Source organism: Pseudophryne corroboree, chromosome 1 (genome assembly GCF_028390025.1).
Source record: "Pseudophryne corroboree isolate aPseCor3 chromosome 1, aPseCor3.hap2, whole genome shotgun sequence".
NCBI classification, from domain to species: domain Eukaryota; kingdom Metazoa; phylum Chordata; class Amphibia; order Anura; family Myobatrachidae; genus Pseudophryne; species Pseudophryne corroboree.
In genome coordinates, this window is record NC_086444.1 from 2,742,247 (window position 1) to 2,761,030 (window position 18,784).

Sequence of the window (18,784 nt, forward strand, 5' to 3'; positions counted from 1 at the left end):
GCAGCGTGTTATACAGAGATTATACTGTACAGCAGGTGGAGAGTGTATAATACAGGAGCTGCAATAACACTGTCCACACTGCAGCGTGTTATACAGAGATTATACTGTACAGCAGGTGGAGAGTGTATAATACAGGAGCTGCAATAACACTGTCCACACTGCAGCGTGTTATACAGAGATTATACTGTACAGAAGGTGGAGAGTGTATAATACAGGAGCTGCAATAACACTGTCCACACTGCAGCGTGATATACAGAGATTATACTGTACAGAAGGTGGAGAGTGTATAATACAGGAGCTGCAATAACACTGTCCACACTGCAGCGTGTTATACAGAGATTATACTGTACAGCAGGTGGAGAGTGTATAATACAGGAGCAGCAATAACACTGTCCACACTGCAGTGTGTTATACAGAGATTATACTGTACAGCAGGTGGAGAGTGTATAATACAGGAGCTGCAATAACACTGTCCACACTGCAGCGTGTTATACAGAGATTATACTGTACAGAAGGTGGAGAGTGTATAATACAGGAGCAGCAATAACACTGTCCACACTGCAGCGTGTTATACAGAGATTATACTGTACAGAAGGTGGAGAGTGTATAATACAGGAGCTGCAATAACACTGTCCACACTGCAGCGTGTTATACAGAGATTATACTGCACAGCAGGTGGAGAGTGTATAATACAGGAGCTGCAATAACACTGTCCACACTGCAGCGTGTTATACAGAGATTATACTGTACAGCAGGGGGAGAGTGTATAATACAGGAGCTGCAATAACACTGTCCACACTGCAGCGTGTTATACAGAGATTATACTGTACAGCAGGTGGAGAGTGTATAATACAGGAGCTGCAATAACACTGTCCACACTGCAGCGTGATATACAGAGATTATACTGTACAGCAGGTGGAGAGTGTATAATACAGGAGCTGCAATAACACTGTCCACACTGCAGCGTGTTATACAGAGATTATACTGTACAGCAGGGGGAGAGTGTATAATACAGGAGCTGCAATAACACTGTCCACACTGCAGCGTGATATACAGAGATTATACTGTACAGCAGGTGGAGAGTGTATAATACAGGAGCTGCAATAACACTGTCCACACTGCAGCGTGTTATACAGAGATTATACTGTACAGCAGGTGGAGAGTGTATAATACAGGAGCTGCAATAACACTGTCCACACTGCAGCGTGTTATACAGAGATTATACTGTACAGAAGGTGGAGAGTGTATAATACAGGAGCTGCAATAACACTGTCCACACTGCAGCGTGTTATACAGAGATTATACTGTACAGCAGGTGGAGAGTGTATAATACAGGAGCTGCAATAACACTGTCCACACTGCAGCGTGTTATACAGAGATTATACTGTACAGAAGGTGGAGAGTGTATAATACAGGAGCAGCAATAACACTGTCCACACTGCAGCGTGTTATACAGAGATTATACTGTACAGCAGGTGGAGAGTGTATAATACAGGAGCTGCAATAACACTGTCCACACTGCAGCGTGTTATACAGAGATTATACTGTACAGCAGGGGGAGAGTGTATAATACAGGAGCTGCAATAACACTGTCCACACTGCAGCGTAATATACAGAGATTATACTGTACAGCAGGTGGAGAGTGTATAATACAGGAGCAGCAATAACACTGTCCACACTGCAGCGTGTTATACAGAGATTATACTGTACAGCAGGTGGAGAGTGTATAATACAGGAGCAGCAATAACACTGTCCACACTGCAGCGTAATATACAGAGATTATACTGTACAGCAGGTGGAGAGTGTATAATACAGGAGCAGCAATAACACTGTCCACACTGCAGCGTGTTATACAGAGATTATACTGTACAGAAGGTGGAGAGTGTATAATACAGGAGCAGCAATAACACTGTCCACACTGCAGCGTGTTATACAGAGATTATACTGTACAGCAGGGGGAGAGTGTATAATACAGGAGCAGCAATAACACTGTCCACACTGCAGCGTGTTATACAGAGATTATACTGTACAGAAGGTGGAGAGTGTATAATACAGGAGCAGCAATAACACTGTCCACACTGCAGCGTAATATACAGAGATTATACTGTACAGAAGGTGGAGAGTGTATAATACAGGAGCAGCAATAACACTGTCCACACTGCAGCGTGTTATACAGAGATTATACTGTACAGCAGGTGGAGAGTGTATAATACAGGAGCAGCAATAACACTGTCCACACTGCAGCGTAATATACAGAGATTATACTGTACAGCAGGTGGAGAGTGTATAATACAGGAGCTGCAATAACACTGTCCACACTGCAGCGTGTTATACAGAGATTATACTGTACAGCAGGTGGAGAGTGTATAATACAGGAGCTGCAATAACACTGTCCACACTGCAGCGTGTTATACAGAGATTATACTGTACAGCAGATGGAGAGTGTATAATACAGGAGCTGCAATAACACTGTCCACACTGCAGCGTGTTATACAGAGATTATACTGTACAGAAGGTGGAGAGTGTATAATACAGGAGCTGCAATAACACTGTCCACACTGCAGCGTGATATACAGAGATTATACTGTACAGCAGGTGGAGAGTGTATAATACAGGAGCTGCAATAACACTGTCCACACTGCAGCGTGTTATACAGAGATTATACTGTACAGCAGGTGGAGAGTGTATAATACAGGAGCTGCAATAACACTGTCCACACTGCAGCGTGTTATACAGAGATTATACTGTACAGCAGATGGAGAGTGTATAATACAGGAGCTGCAATAACACTGTCCACACTGCAGCGTGTTATACAGAGATTATACTGTACAGCAGGGGGAGAGTGTATAATACAGGAGCTGCAATAACACTGTCCACACTGCAGCGTGTTATACAGAGATTATACTGTACAGAAGGTGGAGAGTGTATAATACAGGAGCTGCAATAACACTGTCCACAGTGCAGCGTGTTATACAGAGATTATACTGTACAGCAGGTGGAGAGTGTATAATACAGGAGCTGCAATAACACTGTCCACACTGCAGCGTGATATACAGAGATTATACTGTACAGCAGATGGAGAGTGTATAATACAGGAGCAGCAATAACACTGTCCACACTGCAGCGTGTTATACAGAGATTATACTGTACACCAGGTGGAGAGTGTATAATACAGGAGCAGCAATAACACTGTCCACACTGCAGCGTGTTATACAGAGATTATAATGTACAGCAGATGGAGAGTGTATAATACAGGAGCTGCAATAACACTGTCCACACTGCAGCGTGTTATACAGAGATTATAATGTACAGCAGATGGAGAGTGTATAATACAGGAGCTGCAATAACACTGTCCACACTGCAGCGTGTTATACAGAGATTATACTGTACAGCAGATGGAGAGTGTATAATACAGGAGCTGCAATAACACTGTCCACACTGCAGCGTGTTATACAGAGATTATACTGTACAGCAGATGGAGAGTGTATAATACAGGAGCTGCAATAACACTGTCCACACTGCAGTGTGATATACAGAGATTATAATGTACAGCAGATGGAGAGTGTATAATACAGGAGCTGCAATAACACTGTCCACACTGCAGCGTGTTATACAGAGATTATACTGTACAGAAGGTGGAGAGTGTATAATACAGGAGCTGCAATAACACTGTCCACACTGCAGCGTGTTATACAGAGATTATACTGTACAGAAGGTGGAGAGTGTATAATACAGGAGCTGCAATAACACTGTCCACACTGCAGCGTGTTATACAGAGATTATACTGTACAGCAGATGGAGAGTGTATAATACAGGAGCTGCAATAACACTGTCCACACTGCAGCGTGTTATACAGAGATTATACTGTACAGAAGGTGGAGAGTGTATAATACAGGAGCTGCAATAACACTGTCCACACTGCAGCGTGATATACAGAGATTATACTGTACAGAAGGTGGAGAGTGTATAATACAGGAGCTGCAATAACACTGTCCACACTGCAGCGTGTTATACAGAGATTATACTGTACAGCAGGTGGAGAGTGTATAATACAGGAGCTGCAATAACACTGTCCACACTGCAGTGTGTTATACAGAGATTATACTGTACAGCAGGTGGAGAGTGTATAATACAGGAGCTGCAATAACACTGTCCACACTGCAGCGTGTTATACAGAGATTATACTGTACAGCAGGTGGAGAGTGTATAATACAGGAGCTGCAATAACACTGTCCACACTGCAGCGTGTTATACAGAGATTATACTGTACAGCAGGTGGAGAGTGTATACTACAGGAGCTGCAATAACACTGTCCACACTGCAGCGTGATATACAGAGATTATACTGTACAGCAGGTGGAGAGTGTATAATACAGGAGCTGCAATAACACTGTCCACACTGCAGCGTGTTATACAGAGATTATACTGTACAGCAGGGGGAGAGTGTATAATACAGGAGCTGCAATAACACTGTCCACACTGCAGCGTGTTATACAGAGATTATACTGTACAGCAGGTGGAGAGTGTATAATACAGGAGCAGCAATAACACTGTCCACACTGCAGCGTGTTATACAGAGATTATACTGTACAGCAGGTGGAGAGTGTATAATACAGGAGCTGCAATAACACTGTCCACACTGCAGCGTGTTATAAAGAGATTATACTGTACAGCAGGTGGAGAGTGTATAATACAGGAGCTGCAATAACACTGTCCACACTGCAGCGTGTTATACAGAGATTATACTGTACAGCAGATGGAGAGTGTATAATACAGGAGCAGCAATAACACTGTCCACACTGCAGCGTGTTATACAGAGATTATACTGTACAGCAGGTGGAGAGTGTATAATACAGGAGCTGCAATAACACTGTCCACACTGCAGCGTGATATACAGAGATTATACTGTACAGAAGGTGGAGAGTGTATAATACAGGAGCTGCAATAACACTGTCCACACTGCAGCGTGATATACAGAGATTATACTGTACAGAAGGTGGAGAGTGTATAATACAGGAGCTGCAATAACACTGTCCACACTGCAGCGTGTTATACAGAGATTATACTGTACAGCAGATGGAGAGTGTATAACACAGGAGCTGCAATAACACTGTCCACACTGCAGCGTGTTATACAGAGATTATACTGTACAGCAGGGGGAGAGTGTATAATACAGGAGCTGCAATAACACTGTCCACACTGCAGCGTGTTATACAGAGATTATACTGTACAGCAGGTGGAGAGTGTATAATACAGGAGCAGCAATAACACTGTCCACACTGCAGCGTGTTATACAGAGATTATACTGTACAGCAGATGGAGAGTGTATAATACAGGAGCTGCAATAACACTGTCCACACTGCAGCGTGTTATACAGAGATTATACTGTACAGCAGATGGAGAGTGTATAATACAGGAGCAGCAATAACACTGTCCACACTGCAGCGTGTTATACAGAGATTATACTGTACAGCAGGTGGAGAGTGTATAATACAGGAGCTGCAATAACACTGTCCACACTGCAGCGTGATATACAGAGATTATACTGTACAGCAGATGGAGAGTGTATAATACAGGAGCAGCAATAACACTGTCCACACTGCAGCGTGATATACAGAGATTATACTGTACAGCAGATGGAGAGTGTATAATACAGGAGCTGCAATAACACTGTCTACACTGCAGCGTGTTATACAGAGATTATACTGTACAGCAGGGGGAGAGTGTATAATACAGGAGCTGCAATAACACTGTCCACACTGCAGCGTGTTATACAGAGATTATACTGTACAGCAGGTGGAGAGTGTATAATACAGGAGCTGCAATAACACTGTCCACACTGCAGTGTGATATACAGAGATTATACTGTACAGCAGATGGAGAGTGTATAATACAGGAGCTGCAATAACACTGTCCACACTGCAGCGTGTTATACAGAGATTATACTGTACAGCAGGTGGAGAGTGTATAATACAGGAGCTGCAATAACACTGTCCACACTGCAGCGTGATATACAGAGATTATACTGCACAGCAGGTGGAGAGTGTATAATACAGGAGCTGCAATAACACTGTCCACACTGCAGCGTGTTATACAGAGATTATACTGTACAGCAGGTGGAGAGTGTATAATACAGGAGCAGCAATAACACTGTCCACACTGCAGCGTGTTATACAGAGATTATACTGTACAGCAGGTGGAGAGTGTATAATACAGGAGCTGCAATAACACTGTCCACACTGCAGCGTAATATACAGAGATTATACTGTACAGAAGGTGGAGAGTGTATAATACAGGAGCTGCAATAACACTGTCCACACTGCAGCGTGTTATACAGAGATTATACTGTACAGCAGGTGGAGAGTGTATAATACAGGAGCAGCAATAACACTGTCCACACTGCAGCGTGTTATACAGAGATTATACTGTACAGAAGGTGGAGAGTGTATAATACAGGAGCTGCAATAACACTGTCCACACTGCAGCGTGTTATACAGAGATTATACTGTACAGCAGGGGGAGAGTGTATAATACAGGAGCAGCAATAACACTGTCCACACTGCAGCGTGTTATACAGAGATTATACTGTACAGAAGGTGGAGAGTGTATAATACAGGAGCTGCAATAACACTGTCCACACTGCAGCGTGTTATACAGAGATTATACTGTACTGCAGGTGGAGAGTGTATAATACAGGAGCTGCAATAACACTGTCCACACTGCAGCGTGTTATACAGAGATTATACTGTACAGCAGGTGGAGAGTGTATAATACAGGAGCAGCAATAACACTGTCCACACTGCAGCGTGTTATACAGAGATTATACTGTACAGCAGGTGGAGAGTGTATAATATAGGAGCTGCAATAACACTGTCCACACTGCAGCGTGATATACAGAGATTATACTGCACAGCAGGTGGAGAGTGTATAATACAGGAGCTGCAATAACACTGTCCACACTGCAGCGTGTTATACAGAGATTATACTGTACAGCAGGTGGAGAGTGTATAATACAGGAGCAGCAATAACACTGTCCACACTGCAGCGTGTTATACAGAGATTATACTGTACAGCAGGTGGAGAGTGTATAATACAGGAGCAGCAATAACACTGTCCACACTGCAGCGTGTTATACAGAGATTATACTGTACAGCAGGTGGAGAGTGTATAATACAGGAGCTGCAATAACACTGTCCACACTGCAGCGTGTTATACAGAGATTATACTGTACAGCAGGTGGAGAGTGTATAATACAGGAGCAGCAATAACACTGTCCACACTGCAGCGTGTTATACAGAGATTATACTGTACAGCAGGTGGAGAGTGTATAATACAGGAGCTGCAATAACACTGTCCACACTGCAGCGTGATATACAGAGATTATACTGTACAGCAGGTGGGGAGTGTATGATACAGGAGCTGCAATAACACTGTCCACACTGCAGCGTGATATACAGAGATTATACTGTACAGCAGGTGGGGAGTGTATGATTCCGGAACTGTAACACTATTGGCCAGTGTAGAGCATGTCAGGTTTTACTGTACAGGAGAGGATACAATACACTGTATTACACAGTGCAGCAGCAGGAGGGTATATAACACGGAGCCATAATAATACTGGCCAGTGCAGAGTGGATTAGGGGAGGGTATATAATAAAGTAACCGCAATAATACTGCCCGCATAAGTCAGACAGGGGACTGTTTGAGAATGTATAGGAGCCGCTCTCCAGTGTAGATTGGGTTAGAGGGAGGACTGTACTGTACAGTAGGAGTGCATATAATACAGGAGCCATTATAACACTGGTCTGTCTTCTATTATACAGGGAAAGGAGTTATATTATTTACCTGTATGTGGCTCAGCAGGAATGGCATATCCCCATGCTACATTTCATGTTCCTGACGTGCACACACTGTATTTATCAATTCATAATTTCTGATCAGTCACTATTACCGCAGGGTCTGGCTATCAGAGAACCGTCATACAGTCTATTCATTATGTGCCCTGGCGGCCTCATTCTTACACTGTCACTGATTAATACATAAAACAGAGAAGAACTGTATTCTCTATATACAGAAGAGCAACAGCAGCACCGTGCAATTCTACAGACAAATATCCCACCGCTGGCACCAATGTCAGCATAAAATAGCCAAGAGGAATACGAGGACATATGGAGGAAGAGGAAGGACAGCTACAGCGTGTGATACCTGTACTCCCTCCATACAGGGAACACGCAAAACGTTTATGTTACACAGGATCATTAATATTATAAGCAAAACGGGAAATTGTCAGATGATTTAAACGTTTGAGCAACTGTGGAAATAATGAAGAAGTCATGGTGGGAATATGGGACAGACGTCATCTATCCATCTCCATGTAGAATCTCAGAGAAATAGAATCACTTCCACCCATGTAGCAGTCTATGGCGTGAGAGGTCATAGGTCACTTCACAAGTAGAAATCATAGCGATTGTTGTGGTTCTCCATTAGCAGGTCCTGGGGTCTTGTCACAAGCACGCTCGTCCAGTGCTAGCTGCATCGCCCAAATACTCAGTGGTCGCATGTACGCCAGGGAGCGGTACACATCCCTCTCACAGTACGCCTCTGGTGTCTGGAAGGACATGCCCAGCCGCTCCCACACCGTCCGGTAACAGCCCTCCGCCGTCATCAGCCCTTCCTCCACCAGCCCCTGCAGACAACACAATGCATTACACACATGAGAAACCAACAATGTGACATGTACTAATAATCCTGCAGACAACACAATGCATTACACACAACACTGTGACATGTACTAATAATCCCGCAGACAACACAATGCATTACACACACCAGAAACCAACAATGTGACATGTACTAATAATCCTGCAGACAACACAATGCATTACACACAACACTGTGACATGTACTAATAATCCCGCAGAGTTGTACAAGGCTGGAATCTGTCCAGTGGAAATGGTTAGTAGGTAACACTAAATGTATCGGAGATTCAGAGGAACTACTGAGAGTAACTAGATATGAAGCCAGTCATCTCTCCTCATACTTGGAAGGTTCAATAGAAAAGTCATATATACCCATCGTCATACACGTGTTAGCATTAATATGAGGAAATAATCCACATAAAGGGATCAGATGAGGGAATTACAGGGAAACAGTACATACTTAGGGGGTATGTTTACTAAATGTTGATTGTGATAGATTTTAAACAACGTAGGCTTCCAGGCATAACACACAGATTTACTAACATTCAACATCAATCTAAATCACAGGTTATCAAACTCGGTCCTCAGGACCCCACATGGTGCATGTTTTGCAGGTCTCCTCACTGAATCACAAGTGAAATCATTTGCTCCACCTGTGGACCTTTTAAAATGTGTCAGTGAATAATGAATACACCTGTGCATTGCTGGGTTACCTGCAAAACATGCACTGTGTGGGGTCCTGAGGACCGAGTTTGAGAACCACTGATCTAAATAATAATCTGAAAGTAAATGTGTGTTTCAGCCCTGGAAGCCAAATATCGATTAATTGTTCTTAAATCAGTTAAACGATCTAAATCGACCTTTAAGATAATAATAATAATTTTATTTATATAGCGCTCTTTCTCCAATAGGACGCAAGGCGGTTAACAGATACACAGCATAATATAGTACAGAAAATAATGAAGTACAGAACAGATTTTCATAAAATACAGAAGCATGGAGATACTAAAGGGACATTATGGAAATGCTGAGTAAACAGGAAAGTCTTGAGTCTACTTTTGAAGGATTCTATAGTTGGGGCGTCTCGCACTGTGCGGGGAAGTGAGCTCCATAGAGTCGGAGCCGCATGACTAAAAGCTCGACCCCCAGATGAATTACGGTAGATTCTAGGTACTGCTAAAAGTCCTTCATCTACAGATCGCAGTAATGGAGTGGGGCAGTATGGGGTCAGAAGCTGTTTCAGGTACCTTGGGCCCTGGTCATGTAGTGCTTTGAAGCTCAGTAAGCTAATCTTGAAGATGATTCGCCATCGTACAGGCAGCCAGTGAAGGGAGTAGAGGATGGGTGTTATGTGGCTAGAACGGGGCTGGTTGGTTAATAGCCTGGCAGCTGTGTTTTGCACCAGCTGTAAGCGTTGCAATTCTTTTGCTGGGAGACCCAGGTAGAGGGCATTACAGTAGTCTAATCGAGATGATACAAATGCGTGGATGACTTTTGGCAGATCATCTGAGGGAATTAAGTGCTTGATTCTGGCTATGTTCCTCAGGTGAAAGAATGAGGATTTGATTGTGGCTGATATCTGATGTTTAAGTGTCAAGCCACCATCCAGGACAACGCCAAGATTCCGCACACGATCACTGGTCTGTAATTCTGAATCCCCGAGTGTAAGTCCAGTTGGTTGGCTATGCTGCGGTCTTGTCCTTTGATGTTGCGGTCGTATCATAAGGACCTCTGTTTTATCCGGGTTCAGTCGCAGCCAGCTGGCGCTCATCCACTCCTGTAGTTCAGCTAGACAGCCATTTAGGATTGCTATTGGGTTATCAGTGCCCGGAACAAAGGACAAGTACAGTTGTGTATCATCTGCATAGCAGTGGTAGACCAGGCCATGGCGCCTGATTATTTCACCCAATGGGAGCATGTATACAGCAAAAAGCAGTAAATATACCCCCTAGAGTGATAGGTTTATTCTGAAGCATTTAGTATGATGTGGAATTAGCCAACATCAATCAAGAGGTGCTGCAACACTGTGACCACACAGACCCAGAGGAGGCTCCAGTTTCCCGTGATGAATGCTGGTGGTACGAACAATTTACCCTCCCACGACGCAGAGGGTGGAGTCAGCAGCAGGCAGTTACTATCTGGGACAAAACAGACAAAATAATAGAGTAAAATCAGGATTCCAGATGCTCTTTTTTCACTTCTTCTGGTCTCCAAACTTCTGCCACGTGACTTTATAAGTGCTCCCCCTGTGGTTTCCAGAGTGTGAATGCGTTAGGGGCAGACTAGATGGGCCAAGTGGCTCTTATCTGCCGCCAAAATTCTGTCACGTTTCTAACTCATAGATCGAAACAAAACGAAGCCTGCACAGATCTGTGTTCTGTGCATAGTGATCTGCACAGGCCATAGTGATTATAGTGATCAGCACAGGCCATAGTGATTATAGTGATCAGCACAGGCCATAGTGATTATAGTGATCTGCACAGGTCATAGTGATTATAGTGATCTGCACAGGCCATAGTGATTATAGAGATCTGCACAGGCCATAGTGATTATAGTGATCTGCACAGGCCATAGTGATTATAGTGATCAGCACAGGCCATAGTGATTATAGTGATCAGCACAGGGCATAGTGATTATAGTGATCTGCACAGGCCATAGTGATTATAGTGATCAGCACAGGCCATAGTGATTATAGTGATCTGCACAGGCCATAGTGATTATAGTGATCTGCACAGGCCATAATGATTATAGTGATCTGCACAGGCCATAGTGATTATAGTGATCAGCACAGGCCATAGTGATTATAGTGATCAGCACAGGGCATAGTGATTATAGTGATCTGCACAGGCCATAGTGATTATAGTGATCTGCACAGGCCATAGTGATTATAGTGATCTGCACAGGCCATAGTGATTATAGTGATCAGCACAGGCCATAGTGATTATAGTGATCAGCACAGGCCATAGTGATTATAGTGATCTGCACAGGCCATAGTGATTATAGTGATCAGCACAGGCCATAGTGATTATAGTGATCTGCACAGGCCATAGTGATTATAGTGATCTGCACAGGCCATAGTGATTATAGTGATCAGCACAGGCCATAGTGATTATAGTGATCTGCACAGGCCATAGTGATTATAGTGATCTGCACAGGCCATAATGATTATAGTGATCTGCACAGGCCATAGTGATTATAGTGATCAGCACAGGCCATAGTGATTATAGTGATCAGCACAGGGCATAGTGATTATAGTGATCTGCACAGGCCATAGTGATTATAGTGATCTGCACAGGCCATAGTGATTATAGTGATCTGCACAGGCCATAGTGATTATAGTGATCAGCACAGGCCATAGTGATTATAGTGATCAGCACAGGCCATAGTGATTATAGTGATCTGCACAGGCCATAGTGATTATAGTGATCAGCACAGGCCATAGTGATTATAGTGATCTGCACAGGCCATAGTGATTATAGTGATCTGCACAGGCCATAGTGATTATAGTGATCAGCACAGGCCATAGTGATTATAGTGATCAGCACAGGCCATAGTGATTATAGTGATCTGCACAGGCCATAGTGATTATAGTGATCAGCACAGGGCATAGTGATTATAGTGATCTGCACAGGCCATAGTGATTATAGTGATCTGCACAGGCCATAGTGATTATAGTGATCTGCACAGGCCATAGTGATTATAGTGATCTGCACAGGCCATAATGATTATAGTGATCTGCACAGGCCATAGTGATTATAGTGATCAGCACAGGCCATAGTGATTATAGTGATCAGCACAGGGCATAGTGATTATAGTGATCTGCACAGGCCATAGTGATTATAGTGATCTGCACAGGCCATAGTGATTATAGTGATCTGCACAGGCCATAGTGATTATAGTGATCTGCACAGGCCATAGTGATTATAGTGATCAGCACAGGCCATAGTGATTATAGTGATCTGCACAGGCCATAGTGATTATAGTGATCAGCACAGGCCATAGTGATTATAGTGATCTGCACAGGCCATAGTGATTATAGTGATCTGCACAGGCCATAGTGATTATAGTGATCAGCACAGGCCATAGTGATTATAGTGATCAGCACAGGCCATAGTGATTATAGTGATCTGCACAGGCCATAGTGATTATAGTGATCAGCACAGGCCATAGTGATTATAGTGATCTGCACAGGCCATAGTGATTATAGTGATCTGCACAGGCCATAGTGATTATAGTGATCAGCACAGGCCATAGTGATTATAGTGATCAGCACAGGCCATAGTGATTATAGTGATCTGCACAGGCCATAGTGATTATAGTGATCAGCACAGGCCATAGTGATTATAGTGATCAGCACAGGCCATAGTGATTATAGTGATCTGCACAGGCCATAGTGATTATAGTGATCAGCACAGGCCATAGTGATTATAGTGATCTGCACAGGCCATAGTGATTATAGTGATCTGCACAGGCCATAGTGATTATAGTGATCTGCACAGGCCATAGTGATTATAGTGATCTGCACAGGCCATAGTGATTATAGTGATCTGCACAGGCCATAGTGATTATAGTGATCTGCACAGGCCATAGTGATTATAGTGATCTGCACAGGGCATAGTGATTATAGTGATCAGCACAGGCCATAGTGATTATAGTGATCTGCACAGGCCATAGTGATTATAGTGATCAGCACAGGCCATAGTGATTATAGTGATCTGCACAGGCCATAGTGATTATAGTGATCAGCACAGGCCATAGTGATTATAGTGATCTGCACAGGCCATAGTGATTATAGTGATCTGCACAGGTCATAGTGATTATAGTGATCTGCACAGGCCATAGTGATTATAGTGATCTGCACAGGGCATAGTGATTATAGTGATCAGCACAGGCCATAGTGATTATAGTGATCTGCACAGGCCATAGTGATTATAGTGATCTGCACGGGCCATAGTGATTATAGTGATCAGCACAGGCCATAGTGATTATAGTGATCAGCACAGGCCATAGTGATTATAGTGATCTGCACAGGCCATAGTGATCTGCACAGGCCATAGTGATTATAGTGATCTGCACAGGCCATAATGATTATAGTGATCTGCACAGGCCATAGTGATTATAGTGATCTGCACAGGCCATAGTGATTATAGTGATCTGCACAGGCCATAGTGATTATAGTGATCTGCACAGGCCATAGTGATTATAGTGATCAGCACAGGCCATAGCGATTATAGTGATCTGCACAGGGCATAGTGATTATAGTGATCAGCACAGGCCATAGTGATTATAGTGATCTGCACAGGCCATAGTGATTATAGTGATCTGCACAGGCCATAGTGATTATAGTGATCAGCACAGGCCATAGCGATTATAGTGATCTGCACAGGCCATAGTGATTATAGTGATCTGCACAGGCCATAGTGATTACAGGCCATAGTGATTATAGTGATCAGCACAGGCCACAGTGATTATAGTGATCTGCACAGGCCATAGTGATTATAGTGATCTGCACAGGGCATAGTGATTATAGTGATCAGCACAGGCCATAGCGATTATAGTGATCTGCACAGGCCATAGTGATTATAGTGATCTGCACAGAACATAGTGATCTGCACAGGCCATAGTGATTATAGTGATCTGCACAGGCCATAGTGATTATAGTGATCTGCACAGGCCATAGTGATTATAGTGATCTGCACAGGCCATAGTGATTATAGTGATCTGCACAGGCCATAGTGATTATAGTGATCTGCACAGGCCATAATGATTATAGTGATCTGCACAGGGCATAGTGATTATAGTGATCAGCACAGGCCATAGCGATTATAGTGATCTGCACAGGCCATAGTGATTATAGTGATCTGCACAGGCCATAGTGATTATAGTGATCAGCACAGGCCACAGTGATTATAGTGATCTGCACAGGCCATAGTGATTATAGTGATCTGCACAGGCCATAGTGATTATAGTGATCAGCACAGGCCATAGTGATTATAGTGATCTGCACAGGCCATAGTGATTATAGTGATCTGCACAGGTCATAATGATTATAATGATCTGCACGGGCCATAGTGATTATAGTGATCTGCACGGACCATAGTGATTATAGTGATCTGCACAGGGCATAGTGATTATAGTGATCTGCACAGGCCATAGTGATTATAGTGATCTGCACAGGTCATAGTGATTATAATGATCTGCACGGGCCATAGTGATTATAGTGATCTGCACAGGCCATAGTGATTATAGTGATCTGCACAGGGCATAGTGATTATAGTGATCTGCACGGGCCATAGTGATTATAGAGATCTGCACAGGCCATAGTGATTATAGTGATCTGCACAGGCCATAGTGATTATAGTGATCTGCACAGGCCATAGTGATTATAGTGATCAGCACAGGCCATAGTGATTATAGTGATCTGCACAGGCCATAGTGATTATAGTGATCTGCACAGGCCATAATGATTATAGTGATCTGCACAGGCCATAGTGATTATAGTGATCAGCACAGGCCATAGTGATTATAGTGATCAGCACAGGGCATAGTGATTATAGTGATCTGCACAGGCCATAGTGATTATAGTGATCTGCACAGGCCATAGTGATTATAGTGATCTGCACAGGCCATAGTGATTATAGTGATCTGCACAGGCCATAGTGATTATAGTGATCAGCACAGGCCATAGTGATTATAGTGATCTGCACAGGCCATAGTGATTATAGTGATCAGCACAGGCCATAGTGATTATAGTGATCTGCACAGGCCATAGTGATTATAGTGATCTGCACAGGCCATAGTGATTATAGTGATCAGCACAGGCCATAGTGATTATAGTGATCAGCACAGGCCATAGTGATTATAGTGATCTGCACAGGCCATAGTGATTATAGTGATCAGCACAGGCCATAGTGATTATAGTGATCTGCACAGGCCATAGTGATTATAGTGATCTGCACAGGCCATAGTGATTATAGTGATCAGCACAGGCCATAGTGATTATAGTGATCAGCACAGGCCATAGTGATTATAGTGATCTGCACAGGCCATAGTGATTATAGTGATCAGCACAGGCCATAGTGATTATAGTGATCAGCACAGGCCATAGTGATTATAGTGATCTGCACAGGCCATAGTGATTATAGTGATCAGCACAGGCCATAGTGATTATAGTGATCTGCACAGGCCATAGTGATTATAGTGATCTGCACAGGCCATAGTGATTATAGTGATCTGCACAGGCCATAGTGATTATAGTGATCTGCACAGGCCATAGTGATTATAGTGATCTGCACAGGCCATAGTGATTATAGTGATCTGCACAGGGCATAGTGATTATAGTGATCAGCACAGGCCATAGTGATTATAGTGATCTGCACAGGCCATAGTGATTATAGTGATCAGCACAGGCCATAGTGATTATAGTGATCTGCACAGGCCATAGTGATTATAGTGATCAGCACAGGCCATAGTGATTATAGTGATCTGCACAGGCCATAGTGATTATAGTGATCTGCACAGGTCATAGTGATTATAGTGATCTGCACAGGCCATAGTGATTATAGTGATCTGCACAGGGCATAGTGATTATAGTGATCAGCACAGGCCATAGTGATTATAGTGATCTGCACAGGCCATAGTGATTATAGTGATCTGCACGGGCCATAGTGATTATAGTGATCAGCACAGGCCATAGTGATTATAGTGATCAGCACAGGCCATAGTGATTATAGTGATCTGCACAGGCCATAGTGATCTGCACAGGCCATAGTGATTATAGTGATCTGCACAGGCCATAATGATTATAGTGATCTGCACAGGCCATAGTGATTATAGTGATCTGCACAGGCCATAGTGATTATAGTGATCTGCACAGGCCATAGTGATTATAGTGATCTGCACAGGCCATAGTGATTATAGTGATCAGCACAGGCCATAGCGATTATAGTGATCTGCACAGGGCATAGTGATTATAGTGATCAGCACAGGCCATAGTGATTATAGTGATCTGCACAGGCCATAGTGATTATAGTGATCTGCACAGGCCATAGTGATTATAGTGATCAGCACAGGCCATAGCGATTATAGTGATCTGCACAGGCCATAGTGATTATAGTGATCTGCACAGGCCATAGTGATTACAGGCCATAGTGATTATAGTGATCAGCACAGGCCACAGTGATTATAGTGATCTGCACAGGCCATAGTGATTATAGTGATCTGCACAGGGCATAGTGATTATAGTGATCAGCACAGGCCATAGCGATTATAGTGATCTGCACAGGCCATAGTGATTATAGTGATCTGCACAGAACATAGTGATCTGCACAGGCCATAGTGATTATAGTGATCTGCACAGGCCATAGTGATTATAGTGATCTGCACAGGCCATAGTGATTATAGTGATCTGCACAGGCCATAGTGATTATAGTGATCTGCACAGGCCATAGTGATTATAGTGATCTGCACAGGCCATAATGATTATAGTGATCTGCACAGGGCATAGTGATTATAGTGATCAGCACAGGCCATAGCGATTATAGTGATCTGCACAGGCCATAGTGATTATAGTGATCTGCACAGGCCATAGTGATTATAGTGATCAGCACAGGCCACAGTGATTATAGTGATCTGCACAGGCCATAGTGATTATAGTGATCTGCACAGGCCATAGTGATTATAGTGATCAGCACAGGCCATAGTGATTATAGTGATCTGCACAGGCCATAGTGATTATAGTGATCTGCACAGGTCATAATGATTATAATGATCTGCACGGGCCATAGTGATTATAGTGATCTGCACGGACCATAGTGATTATAGTGATCTGCACAGGGCATAGTGATTATAGTGATCTGCACAGGCCATAGTGATTATAGTGATCTGCACAGGTCATAGTGATTATAATGATCTGCACGGGCCATAGTGATTATAGTGATCTGCACAGGCCATAGTGATTATAGTGATCTGCACAGGGCATAGTGATTATAGTGATCTGCACGGGCCATAGTGATTATAGAGATCTGCACGGGCCATAGTCATTATAGTGATCTGCACGGGCCATAGTGATTATAGTGATCTGCACGGGCCATAGTGATTATAGTGATCTGCACGGGCCATAGTGATTATAGTGATCTGCACAGGCCATAGTGATTATAGTGATCTGCACAGGCCATAGTGATTATAGTGATCTGCACAGGCCATAGTGATTATAATGATCTGCACGGGCCATAGTGATTATAGTGATCTGCACAGGCCATAGTGATTATAGTGATCTGCACAGGCCATAGTGATTATAGTGATCTGCACAGGCCATAGTGATTATAGTGATCTGCACAGGGCATAGTGATTATAGTGATCTGCACGGGCCATAGTGATTATAGTGATCTGCACGGGCCATAGTGATTATAGTGATCTGCACGGGCCATAGTGATTATAATGATCTGCACAGGCCATAGTGATTATAGAGATCTGCACGGCCATAGTGATTATAGTGATCTGCACAGGCCATAGTGATCATATTGATCTGCACAGGTCATAGTGATTACAGAGATCTGCACAGGCCATAGTGATTATAGTGATCTGCACAGGACATAGTGATCATAGTGATCTGCACAGGCCATAGTGATTATAGTGATCTGCACAGGACATAGTGATCTGCACAGGCCATAGTGATTATAGAGATCTGCACAGGCCATAGTGATTATAGTGATCTGCACAGGCCATAGTTATTATAGTGATCTGCACAGGCCATAGTGATTATAGAGATCTGCACAGGCCATTGTGATTATAGTGATCTGCACAGGCCATAGTGATTATAATGATCTGCACAGGCCAGTGATTATAATGATCTGCACAAGCCATAGCGATATAGTGACCTGCACAGGCCATAGTGATTATAGAGATCTGCACGGGCCATAGTCATTATAGTGATCTGCACAGGCCATAGTGATCTGCACAGGCCATAGTGATTATAGAGATCTGCACGGGCCATAGTCATTATAGTGATCTGCACAGGCCATAGTGATCTGCACAGGCCATAGTGATTATAGAGATCTGCACAGGCCATAGTGATTATAGTGATCT

The 18,784-nt window shown here is 43.4% G+C and overlaps 1 protein-coding gene across 1 annotated transcript in view; it reads right to left on the reverse strand.

Moving 5' to 3' along the window:
• Window positions 1–7,294: 7,294 nt before the first annotated feature.
• The window catches only part of GBA2 (glucosylceramidase beta 2), a 331,889-nt gene continuing 320,399 nt past the window's right edge, over window positions 7,295–18,784 (reverse strand). Inside the window, exon 18 of the mRNA XM_063957477.1 lies at window positions 7,295–8,685. Within this exon, the coding sequence (XP_063813547.1) occupies window positions 8,458–8,685 (228 nt within the window). The 3' untranslated portion in view covers window positions 7,295–8,457. The remainder of the gene's footprint in view (window positions 8,686–18,784) is intronic.